At 38.8% G+C, this 13627-nt stretch overlaps 1 protein-coding gene across 1 annotated transcript; it reads left to right on the top strand.

The window, feature by feature from the left end:
• Positions 1-2882: 2882 nt before the first annotated feature.
• Positions 2883-11042, top strand: rbm7 (RNA binding motif protein 7). The gene is made up of 5 exons (XM_023282484.3): positions 2883-3077; positions 3388-3550; positions 6007-6082; positions 9758-9848; positions 10076-11042. The coding sequence occupies exons 1-5, from the start codon at positions 2985-2987 to the stop codon at positions 10433-10435; spliced, it is 783 nt and encodes a 260-aa protein (XP_023138252.1). The 5' UTR covers positions 2883-2984; the 3' UTR covers positions 10436-11042.
• The last annotated feature ends 2585 nt before the right edge of the window (positions 11043-13627 follow it).

A 13627-nucleotide genomic window follows, 5' to 3' on the forward strand; every position in this document is an offset into this window, starting at 1 on the left:
GAAAGATGTGTCTGGTCACCAGTCAATCACTTCACTGTCCGACCGAGCCCTCCAGGCCAGAGGTCATAATTAGAAGTGTGTGTATACTGTGTGTGTGTGTGTGTGTGTGTGTGTGTAGCCTTATTAAGCAGTCTTGTGTGTCTAAATGGCCATAAGATTACACCCACATCTGACCAGATCAGGGGTGGCTGGTGGTGGCCTATTTCTGGGGTCCTGCCCTGTCACTTCTCCCCTTCAGCGAGTGCTCACTGGTCACCGTCTTGCCCTTGAGCGTTGCTCCCATTTTGTCATGTTATTTTTTTCTTCCTCTATTAATTAACACAATGCGGCCACATCTCACATACAGGCAAGAAACCAGTCGTTTAAAAAAAAAAAACAGAAGCAGATGCACTAATGCTACTGTCGGTGTGTGTTCGCTGTGATGGATTTGAGCTAAAGTGCAAACCAACTGTATTTCTGTAATTGCTGTAAATTAGCACAATGGCTTCCCACTTGAGCACCACTTGTTTCCAGGCAGATTAAAAGGCGTGACAGTGCTCTGCTTGTCAATGTATTGGATCATAAATATCATCATTGGTTAGTTTTCTACAGCATATTGAACTTGAACAGCTCAAAGCACATGGGTTAAAAAATGAGTATAAAAGGGAAAAAAAATTGTGACATGATGTGAACCACTGATCAAGCACAATTTAGCCTGGGATGATTCAGTCAGCTGGACTCTACATTACATGTACATACTGGTGAATAAAAGAGATATTGAATCCTCTGATACTTGCATCAACAACAGCGGAGGCTTTATAGTATCCAAACATCCCCATATCCCTGATGATTTCTAATACATGTAAATGTAAATATTTTCAGTGGACATCTGACATGCATTCAAGAACTCTCTAATTAAATTGAAAAACAAAAAAACACCATTATAGAATAAAAGTTCTGTGATGACAATAGCATCCCACTAACAAGCCATTTAGAACCCTTTAATGTTATGAGAAACTTTAAAGTGGGCTGCAGGCTAAAAGAAAACATCAAAAGAGGATATTCCTATGACAATAGAATCAAATTCCTTTCTCCACATAAGAAAAAAAAACACTCTTTTTTTCTACCACAGTGCATAGCAACCATCTCACATATCCCCACAAATAAAGCACCCAGTCATCCAATCTGGAGCAGCCAGTATCACTGGATCAATGCTGCCATCTACTGCTACTTGTCAGGCTCTTCAGTACATGACTCAGTAGACACAATGCAATATTCATTTCAAGATATTTAAATGTGTATTTGTGCCATCATATCCCATTCAGTTTAGAAAGCAAAAGCAAAATACTTTTTAAATATGCGCTACTGTATTCGTTTAGTTCCTGCAGGCAGTAATTAGAATTTCACAGATTTAATGGTTGTGTCTGTTTTGCATTCCTCTTTTTCCTCCTTTCGCTCATTTCTACACTGTGTGCTTTGTCCTGTGCTACGCTTTCACAGTGCCCTCCTGAATGCCTTCCAATAGTTGTATAAAGGGGGGAGGGATACCATCAGGGAGATGTATGGGGTAATGGCAAAGTAGGAACCAAAAATAGATTCAAGGGCTTTAGTCATCAAATAGTATGCTGCACAGGTGTGGTTTTATGGTTTAGGCTTTTTTTTTTTTTTTTTACTGCTTCCATTGCAACCTTGCACAATTATAAATCATAAGCATTTTGTGGGTGTGTGCCTTTAAATCCAATACATCAAGTGTTAACAGCTATGCATAACAGTACACATCCCTCAAGACATGATGACAGCCAAGATTCTGTGTTAAATTGCAGTGTTTATTGCCACATGAGTACAGAAACTCTGCCTTGCATGAAATACATACATCATACAGACTGCAAGGTGTGGATTAGTTCCTCAAAAATGGCTATAGGCCCACGAGACAGTTCACTCTGATCTTCCATACAGCAAATTCACCATCAAGGAAATTTAAAGATGTTAGTTGTCCTCAAATTACGGCAAATGTGCCATCCCTGTTTCTCCCACTTTAGCTTAACCATGCCAGAATCTGTGTGGATGTTTCCCAGGCATGAAGGAGAAAATCATTACAGTTTAAACTGATCTAATTAATGTGGGGGGACGGACACCAAGGCTCATCTGATTAGGATGGGAGTAAAGCCTCTCATGCTGCTCGCTTGACCTACACACTGAACGCTGTCGCCAGCATCAGAAGCACTCAGTTCCTTGAGCCACTGACCCAATGGGTGCCACAGACTGGCAGTCACAGAGGAGACGAATGACTTCATTCGCGAAGATGGTGAAAAATCCCATCTGGGCTTACTAAAGCCCGATATATTACTGTGAACTAGGCCTACCACAGATTTGAAATAGACACAAGGTAAAGGATTTTAAAATATTGAAAACCATACAGTGCAGAGAACAGGGGAGAAAGTGGGAATGTGTAGGAATGTATTTATCTTTGTAGGCCAGTAATGATGGTATTTTATCACAGAAATTTTGATTTGGATAATCGTGTTACTATTATACTAACACTTGTACAGTTCCTGACAGGACAAGACAAAAAGGCCTATCTGAGGGTATGATATAAAAAAAAAAATAAGTTGAACATGTAAGGGTAAAACATTTTAAAAATCTTTAAACTAAAAATTCAGCTCTCCTGGTGTGTTTTACTAAGACTACTGCAGTAGATCAGAAAATGAACTAAAATGTTAATTTTAAAAACATATATGTAAGATCTTTACATTGCAAAAATCTTTGATCCGCCCCTTTTGTTGCAGTTTTTCCAAGCCGATACACAAATGGCGAGTATTTTCACCACGTATTGATATATTTTTGTGTCGTAAAACAACCACTGGTTACCACGACAGAAGCTCAAGTATGACGGCATTTCACTTTACGGCAAAGGAGGCCTTCTGTTGATGCCGCGGTAGAGCGCCTTTTACGCTAAACGTTAGCACCCGTATTGCTGCGAGAGTTTCGTTGTTTGCTCAAATACAATGGGGATAGAGGACGAAACGGACCGGACGCTCTTCATAAGAAATCTAGATGCAAGAGTGACGGAGGAGCTTTTGTTCGAGCTGTTTTTACAGGTGCTGTCCTTCATAACGTTACACTGTGTTGTTAGCATAACACACGTAGCGGCTAGCCTACGGTAGTGCTGACACACAGAAAGCGTTGGACAGTTAAAGTGATTCAAACATGCGACCGTTGGAAGTGTTTATTTTTTCTTAATGAATATGTCTCCTTTATATGTATTGCAAATGTTATGTCTGTTGTGCAGACACCGTGCACAGTGTCAAGCAGTATCGGTTCACAGTACAGTAGCTAGCTAGGTAGCTGTCGTTAGCTTCAGTTGTCGGGTCCAGGTTGAAGTCTAACATTTACTGATTGCTTTTGCAGGGAGGGCCTCTTATCAAAACTAAAATTCCAAAAGACGCGGACGGGAAGCAGAAAACGTTTGGTTTTGCCGTTTACAAACATGAAGTGTCCGTGCCTTACGCCATGGAGCTGCTCAACGGGACGTCGCTGTACGGGAGAACTATCCATGTGCAGTTCAGATCCGGTGAGCAAACTTTGTTGTTTTTATGTGATGTACAGTCTTACAGTTGACCACACACATTTTTTCAGATTTATGAGATGTTCATATTATGGGGTTATATCGATAGACACATTATTGGTCCTGTCACCAATTTCTATATGCCAGGTATGATGCATGTGCTTGGGTCACAGAATATTTATAAATTATTTGGATTAAAAAATTAATGCTTAACAAGACTTTTACCCAGTTTGCCCACTCTGTTTAGATTCCATAACAACTTCAGCTTAGTTAAAAGTCGTTATGATTCTGGAAATATGTATATGTGTGTGTATAGTATGTTTATGCTAAGAATAGTCTTTAGGGTTAGTAATCCTGTTTCTACTGACTTTCTGGAGTTTTCTCAATTAGTGCTGGTTAATTAAGTTTTAGAAGAAGCAGTGAGAACCTTGGCGACTTGTGTAAAACCACCCCACGATGTTCTAGAAGCAAACACTTGGCAGTCTGCATGTTTGTGTGACCATGTTTACTTTCTGATTGTAAAACTGCCCTCACTGCCAGTAGCTCAACAACACAAATTGTGATGCATCAGTAATAACTGAATCAATATAAAACAGCACTATTTTATGTTGCAGTGTATTGCATTATCATTCATTTTTAACCTTATTCATGCAAGTGTAAGCTTACATTGCTGGGTTTTTTACACCATATGAGCAAAGCAAACAAAACAGACCTTTTTTTCACATTTTGCATCAAAATAAAGCTGCATTAATAGTCAGTTTTATGGTCATTCAAGTTTGCGTGACAGATGAACCTCCAGCAAGCTTTTAGATTTTAATTTTGGATGTCTTACTGAGTTCTTAGTGGAGAGTCCTTGAACCTCTTTTGAAAAAAATAGTATGTGTTGTACGTGGGATTTGATGGGTCAGTTTGTAAAGTGGTGTCATTTATAGTAGTGGATTGAAATGTTTGAGGCTGAGCCAAGGCATGTCACATCTTGTAGGTTCTGGTTTGTGTTTATAACACTTGCCGTGGTTAATTGCAGTTGTAAAAAAATAATTCATACATTCTTTTTGTGTAACATAACCAGTAAATTCAGTTGTTAAAACAGAATTTTCTTTTGTTTGCTAATTGAGTAAATGGCTGCACAATTGTTCAAATATTAATCTCAGTCACAATTTTTGCTTCTCACCTTAAACAAAATGATTGACTGTGATAATGACTTTTAAAATGACAGACCTGCTCATATAAAACCGCTGAATATCAGATCAAGCATTTCCTAAACTACCAGCCAACTACCAGGCAGTGAACAATATGTTTTGGCTTCTCTTGCTGGGCGGTTTCATGCTAATGCGCATGCACCCCTGCGGTGGCTGCCATGTAAAGCTTCCCCAGATGTTATGACTGCATACCAGAGTATAATGGTAATACAAAACACAGATCAGCTGGGAAAAGCAAAATCAAAAATCTGGAGCAAAACGTATAGTGATTTTCATCTGCTATTTGGAAGTAGATTTAGGGGAAGTGATAAGAACATTTCATATGCAAAACATGCATGAGGCTTGTGTCTGTGCTGCCAAGAAACACAACTAACTTGTTCAACAACCTGTTTAATAAAAATGATATACGGACACACAAACTGCAGAACAATGCAAAGTGCATGAGGCTCTGCAGAATAACTTTAGTAATGTTACCTTTCTGATTTCTCATCTTAGTCAAGTATCAGCTTGGATATCCATAACTGCAGTGTCACCTAGTTCTGCAAGCCCTCTGCTGAATAAATTTCTTGGGAAAAATATATTATTTATATTTTGCATCTAAAGGATGTGTCATGAATAAGGACCAATCTTCTTTCAATGCAAAGATTTGTACAATATTAGGAATGTAGCCCAACAGAGACATGAAAACAGTGCTCTATTTAAATGTGAAATTTAAATAAAAATATTGTGTCTCCCAAATCAATGAATGATCACGATCTCGGTATTGCTTCAATTACTTATCATTGTCACTTCAACCTTAATGAGTAAGGATAGTGCATACAGTGTTTTAGTGCAACTATGTGATTAAGTGTACTGTGAGGCTTTTGGCAACATTACCAAAAAAAAAAAAAAGTGTCAATTCTGAGAAAAATGTTGCTAGATATGAACTATCACTGGGGAAGTTAACAGCAGAAACGTATTGACACATAACAATAGTTATTGTCTTGTCATTTTCTCATATTGCCTTAATGTCTTTGAGGACAGACTATCATGCGTTCATGTGAAGTAGATTACAGAACGTTAAAACATCTCCTGGCAAACCTTAACTGTCACGAATAATACTGTTGTTTTTCTAAAGCATACTAGTTGTGAATGTTGTCTTCTTTATTTAAATGTGACATTAGAAAATGTAGATTTTGTACTTGCACAGTATGTATGGCAGTTATTTTTAAAGTTGCAGTGTTTTCCTCTTGTCCTTATAGGCTTTGTTTTGCCCCATCATAGGTAGCAGTCATAGCAGCAGTCCAGGGAACTCACAGAATTCAAGTCCTGCAAATACCCCGAATCCCCATGGCCAGAGGTAAGGATGTCTTAGGAACACTTCATCTAGCAGCGTCAGACACTACCATCAGCTGTAGTAGCATTACAGTAGATACTGGCCACTCTCTGTCTCTCAGGATTAACTTTAAGAGTAGGTGTACACATATATCATTATGTGGTTTTCACTTTAGTTTTAGTTAGGTATATTGTAGGAGTAACAGAAAATAAAAGAAACGCATAAATTAACATTTTTATCATTTATTTATATTCAAAAAAATTAAGACATGCTAATGTGTTTGATTATTCCTAATGCTTACTGTAAGGCATTAAAATGATGACTTGTTTCCCAAGTGTAACAAATAATATATTTAAAAAATGTTCAAAAAAACAAGTGCAACATATTCAAATTTAATCCAAGTCTAACATCAAACTCAGCAGTGCAATTTCAGCTTAACAACACAGCCATCTTGTCTCAATACACTTTATTGGAATTAGAATTGAAAAAAGTGAGCAGGACCTTGGTTTTTGCATACAATGGGCAACAAAGTAAAAGATATCGGATTTGTGGGAAGACTAATTAAAACATGTAGTTTGTGTAAACACATTGTATGTGCTAGCAAACATAGTAGAGTGCCTGCCAGCTTTCAAGACTAACCCTGCTGGCATGCTGCAGCTGATAACAACTCATGCACTGTCAACATGTTCTGAGTGGAAGTCACATTCTCAAAGTTTTGTTCCAGGAGTGCAAATTTGTTGACACAAATACAGTTCCATCATAGTTTGGATCACATGGCATACTTAACAAAGGAATTGTCATCCTGAGACAACTGTCGTGCTTTATAAAGTTTGTGACAAATACATATAGTATTATACCTCTATAGGATAGACATTTGTACCCCTCTGGCTTTCACATACAGCTTAAGATGTGGCTCTACCATAGACCTCTTTTGAATAAACAGGCTTTGTCGTTCTGTCATTTTACCACAAAAATCTGTGTCATATCTTTAATCTGGATTTTGTTTCCAAGAAGGTGCAGCACAGTAGGTAAATTGGTTCAGTTTGTCTAGCAGAAAATTTGAAGTAGCTCATAGTGCAGAGAACATTTATTGAGCTGTTGTGACGCACACATCACCACAGCAATAGTTGTAGCTAGAAGCAAACAACCTGAGCAGATGAAAGGGGACTGCTTTCTGTTTTTCAAGTTCTTAATTATGAATGTAATTGTGTAAAATGCATATTATGGGTAGGACAGTCGTTACATTAGGTCATTTATTTCAACAATATTTTTTTCCACAGGTGTAAAAGACACTTCTTAAAAGATATACCACACATTTCTTACAGTCAATGAGAGTGACAATATATCATGGCAAAATTGTGTTAGTATTGTATATAATGGTACAATGTACTTTAATAAATGCAAACTGATTCTGCTGGACTGTGACATCACCTACTTTGTCAGTAATGCTGTGCTACTGTATGTTTGCAACTGGTACTAGACTTTGTGTGTGTTCCTAATGCTCCCAAAAGTGCTTCTCCCATGTTGAATACTGCTTTGTAGGTTTTTCTTGCTTTTGGCAGTCCCATCTGCACTAAAATTAGACGTCTGGCAAAATACGATGCATTAAATAGGATTTGGCTGGTTTGTATTTCAACATATGGAAGACTGAGTGTGCAGTCCTTTCCATATTTCATGCCAAATTTTATGCTGCAGCGTCTGTTTAGGGCGTTTGCTGGACAACTTGCAACTATTAGTCTTAGATTTAAATTGGGCAGTAACTAACCAATTTAATGTATATATGTTATGGCTGCAAGTCTGTCATTTTGTGGTGCTTAAATTATGTCAAACTTTTCTACCAAAAACGTATAATTGTAAAATGTGATGCTTTAGTCGGTTTGGACGACACATTTCATACATGTGCGGGAGGTTAGTATGTAAGTATTTCGTACGTGCACATGTGGACTCTTGTGGACTTGACTGGATGAACAAATTTACATCACTGAAACTCGAGCAAACTCTCTCGAGTATTGGCGGATGCGAACACTGGCCTAAGTAGGACAGATGACCGTAATGTAACAGCCAGCTGAAGTCTCAGTCCAATGTAGTACTCATTTGTATGTGTGTAATTACTTATTTTTATATCTTTGTTTTGTTCTTTTAAACAACAGAAGTTTACAAATTGGACTATATGGACAGTTACTTTCTGTGGTTGGAATTTTGTTAAATGCTGCAGTGCTTGTTAGTGCCAGACCTATGCTGTATTTTAAGTCCCATATGGTGAAAATCCATTTTTGAGGCCTTTTATATGCCTTGAAAACTTGGAGGCATACAATAATAGCTGTGAGAATATAAAGACTAGATGACCTCCCAGCTTTACAGGCCTGTTACAGTTTTATTCACTTGGTAAGTCCGAACTAAGTAGTTGATAGTCCCCCACTGCCTACTGTTTGCCAAGTGAGCAAATCTGAATGACCAAGTTATTTTACTTTCTCACACTGCCTCTGTTAACTTTAAAATGTCACAGTCATGAGCAAAGCACAGCAACTGCTGGTTCCAAAATTGAACACAATAGTGTTAATGCACTCCCAACATCTGAGGAACTGCACAGTCAGTGGATTACTTTTATTATTCACTTCAGTATCAGAGCAACAGTAGCACATTTCACAGCTAATGCTATTGTTCACTTTACTTGCATGCTGAGGGGTGAGAGCTCGATGGAAATTGTAAAACCAAGGGACGGTCAAAAGTGGTGGAAACTTTAAGACTGATATGAAAGCAACAAACGAACTCTGTGGGTTACTGTTAGGCTTCAGTGCTTCAGCTATGAAATATAGACTGAAACGTAACCCTTTTAAGACAACATGCTGTCAGTCACTTCATAGCCATTTCCAAGCTACAGCTCTGTACCACTTAACTACTAATTTTATAACAGCAATGTAGTCTGACAAGCTAATTATACACTAGTTAAAAACAACAGTTGTGCTGTAAATTCAGCAAAATTTCCATGTATAATGATTCCTCAAACAGAAAGTTAAACACAATAGAAAGTCCTGTCTCTCACGCTCATTCATGTCTGTCAGCTCTCATGCAGTAAACTGGTCGTGATGTCAGTCACAGACAGAGAGAGTCTCCTTCCTGATTGGGGCAAGGACGGCTGCAGCTCAACTGCATTTGAAGCTGCAGATACTAAAACAGCTTGTTTAATGAGCCATCTTTCAGTATTTGAGCTGAAAGACATTCTCTGAACATGTGAGACTTTCATTAATTTGCTGAAAAGGGCAGAATATAAGACTATGCTCATATAATATGAAGTTGTTATATTCAAAGTACCCCTGAGCAAAGCACTGTGCCCTCGCAGATTAGTTTCACCTTTTTGTTCTGTCGGCATACTAAATTTATTGCAAAACTGGATTTTTGGCAAGTCTAAATTCAGTATAATAGAACATTTGAACGACAATGCTCTGTCCCCTTCTTATGAGGGCCTCCCTATATGTCTTAGAGAACCACAACAATAAAACACGGGCTTCTCACCTTTTAGTAGTATTGCCCTCTGTGTTAGTGGTCTTGTTTGATGTTTGTTCTTTAAAAAATAAGTTTCAGAAGGTCAAAGTGTGAGTTACAATATTAAATTTAAAAAATGTTGAAGCTGAGTACAGCATTAGCTGTTCTTGCCTTTTGTAAGAAAGTATTTAACAGTGGTTTGCTTTATTTTTACAGAGGCCCTGTCCAGTTGAGTTCTCCACCTTACACTCCTCCCCAAATGCAGAGGTCCTTTTCTTCCACTGACAATCTACAGAAGCATGCCATGGTAAAATTTAAATGCCTTTATAATATCAAAACACTGCGTAGTGCTGGGAGAATTCGTAGTCCTTATTTGGGGCAAGATGTGTAAAGTCATGCTTTTTGCTTGTTTTTAGATAAAATGTGCCTCGGTTCCTTACAATTAAAATGAAGAAATGTATGTGATGTAAATAGAATTCTTTGGCCTCAGTGAATCAGGTCCTGTTACTTGCTTCACTTTTGCTTCGCCTGTAGATGAACAACATGATGTGGCAGCTCCACATGCAGCAGCTTGAGCAGTTGAATGGTGGCTTCTCTAAACCTATGCAGTGGCAGCCATCTGCAGGTGGAAATTCTGGCGGAGGCGGCTCGAGGCAACACGACAACAATCCCTATCGACAGCATTCCTCCCAGATGAACAGCAGTAGCAGAGGCCAGCGCCACACGGACGAGTTGGGTTCTGGCCGTCATCAGCAACACGGCCATGGGAGAGATGGCTACCACCAGAACGACAGGAGTGGCAACCGTCACCATGACAGCAGAGGTGGCAGCCGACATTATGACGATAGGGGTAGCAACCGCGGCTACCAAGATAATAGATGGCGACGATACTGAGACACGTAAAAGATTTCTGTAAAGACTTTTGTTCTTCATAAGTTTGTAGGACGTTTTCTAAAGATCATGAGTTATGTTGACAAAATGATGCCGTATACTCAGGTTGTTTGTACATGACCTTACTAGCTTGAAGATTTGTTATCTCATGCCTAAAAGCCATTTTTTGTTTACTTTTAAGGCGTTTTTAAATTTGTACATTTGCATCATGTGAGCTTTTTCTCACAGATGTTGAAAATATTTTGTGAGGTGGGATTGTATTGTCATGAAAGCAAGGATAAATATCGGACATGACCGGCATCATTTTTGGAAGATAAAAAAATGTATTTAAAAATTATTTGGATATTGGACACTTTTTATGTTATTTGTAAATGGTGCTCTCTGAATTTTAAACATTTGTCAGGTACTTTGCAAAAAAGAATAATTTTCAGCAAAAGATTCCACCAGCAACAGTTTTACTGCAACAGAGCAGCAACCTTTCTTATTCTTAGATCTGTTGACTTTGCTCTTTCCAAAAATGGGCTTTGTTTTATTTTTTTTTTATTCTGATCTGTAAAGCAAACAGTTTTAAAATGTACATTTTCATTACTATAAAGCTCCTTTCATTTGATTGTTGCCTTGTCTTTCATCTGGCCATAAAGCAAATGCCTGGGGTCTTGGCTGTACACCGTGAATGCTATTTACAGCTCTTTGTGTATGTGACTAAGTTAACTAAGTGAGCTATTGTATGTTGATGCTACATGCTGTAATGCATGCACACATGGCCTTATCTGCACCTATAAATGGACCACGTGTAACTAATATGCTTGTGCAGCGGGTTAAGAAGTAATCTACAGGTGGCGCCACACGCATCCTTTCATTGAATCAATTAAGATGTTAAATATAACTGAGCCACATGATCAGCTCCTACATTTGACCTTTCTATTTACGATGCTTTCATGTCTTTACATGGATTTGACACTCAGTCTGTTCACTTGACAGCATGCAATTAAGGCTGATTTCTTGTTAACCAGAGTGGACCACTGCGATCTCTTGTTCTTGTTGCTCTTCTCACCACTTGGCGAATGGCTCTTGTTTTGTTCAGTTTACAGATGTGACAGAAGCAGGCTATTGTCCCATCCTAGAATTAGCAGCACTTTGATCCTGAACCTCTCATGTTGCGATCGGCCTTTCGGCATTGCTACCCCAGTCAGAGTCTGTACAGGCTTGCTTATAACAAAGTGATGATCAAATCCTTTAATGTCTGTGCTGAGGTCATAATCTACCCTTCCGAAAGTGCTTATGCCTCTAACAGCGGCTCCTGCGCACTATCGACAACCATATCCCTCAATAAATCTCCCGGTGTCCAAAAGTGGAGCTGCATTTGCACCTTCTGAACTAAGCCCTGTGCAGTGTCTGTAATCTGCCCAGTGTCTGATTGCATCCTGATGCTCTCAAACCGCTCTAATAGAGAGTATCCTCTGTTCGGTGTCAGTACTAGGAAGGCCCTTATTACGCTCCTGGCTGGAGCATAACTCTTTTAATTGGTTGATCTGCCTGGCGTCTCCAGCTCTGGAGCGGGCGGATTAGAGAGGCCACTCGGTAGCCGCTGCTGTGTGGACTTATATAGAAGCGTGTCTCCTGAAATGATCCACTTCCAAACACCCGGAGACCCCCTCCTTTCCCCTTCCCCTCCCTTGTAGCAGCCCCGCAGCGCAAACCACAAGTGACAAGATGCCTGCGGCCGTGATTCCGGGAGCCTGGCCCCACCTCAGGTTGTTGGGTTCATTTGAGCCACGGTAATCAGGCCTAACTCACCATACTCTGTCTTTTTTAAACGACTTTTAATTACCTTTAAATTATGAAAAAAAAAAAAAATTCAATCATTTAGCTCAACCCCGCACGTTATAGGTAAAGTTGAGTCTCAGTACAGGCTTGATACAAGTCACCAGAAAGTATTTCTGTTCTTGCTTTACGCACTCTCCACCAGCAGCTTTAAAAACCGAGGTGTTCTCTGCAGACAGCTCTGCAGCAGTTGTTCGCATCTCCTCTTTGATCAAGCCACCAAACCTCTGAATAGAAGCCGAACTTTCCTATGCAGAGCTCCCACATTTCCTCTTCCATAATCCTCCACACTTTGAACAAGGCGGCTTCGCATGCGCAAGTCGCCCGCGAATTCCATTTATTTCCAATTTGTGATCACGATTGTTGCCCCTCTTAAGACACCGAATTGTCAAGTTTTGTACTTTAAACTCTTTCTGCACCGGGGATTCATCCCTCTGCTGTTCATTTTACTTAAATGTCAACGCGTAAAATGTTTCAAAAAGTGCAGCAAACACTTTTTTAAAAATGACATTCTCTTCTTATAAATATCCGAAATGTGTTCTATAAAAAGAATAGGTTTACATAAAATGTTTTTGTGTATTATAAACATCTTTAAAAGGCAGGATTATAGAAAATAAAATGTGAAAAGCACATTTTTAAAAAAGTCTCTCGGGTGACGTGGGAAGGTCGTGTAAAGTGAGCAGAACGTGCGGGTTTGTGATGAAGCCTTTTTCCTCCCATTAATGTGACGCTGATCAGCCCGCTGCCGACACTGATCCTACATTTTACTTAAAGCCTGTCTGACGTGACTGACATTCAGGCCTGTTCTTCAAGAGTTTCAACCCTTAATCCAACTTCTGGGACAAACAAAACACTTGGATAAAAAATGATTGGAGTTTGTCCAGTTATTTAGCGGTATTTTATTTGACATATACTGTGCATTTGCGCGTTTTGTTTGGCGTTAATTCGTAACATGCGTACGCACACAATGGCTGATGAACCACAAACTAATCGTTGGACTTTTAAAATCAGTGACCGACTTTTTGCTCTTTTATAAACAGTTTTAATTTTGCTCTCTGCTTGTTTATTAATTGTGCTGTTTCGTCAAGAAATTCCATTTGTGGAACAACAATAATTCTAATGTTGATAATAATTACACGTTATCATTATTAAGTAAGGGTGGTAATACCAAAAATAATAACAAACCGAATGCTATTTTATAGAAGGACTGTTGTTAAAAAACGAATCATGTATAACTAAGAACAATTTAAAAATGCTATCTAAGTATTGATAACCACAAAAGTTTCATAAAACCGACACACTTAAATCCTAAGCTTTTCTCAAAAATAATTTGAAGTGTTGATACTCTTAACACAGGATACAACCCCTATA

Source organism: Amphiprion ocellaris, chromosome 7 (assembly GCF_022539595.1).
Source record: "Amphiprion ocellaris isolate individual 3 ecotype Okinawa chromosome 7, ASM2253959v1, whole genome shotgun sequence".
Taxonomy (NCBI): domain Eukaryota; kingdom Metazoa; phylum Chordata; class Actinopteri; family Pomacentridae; genus Amphiprion; species Amphiprion ocellaris.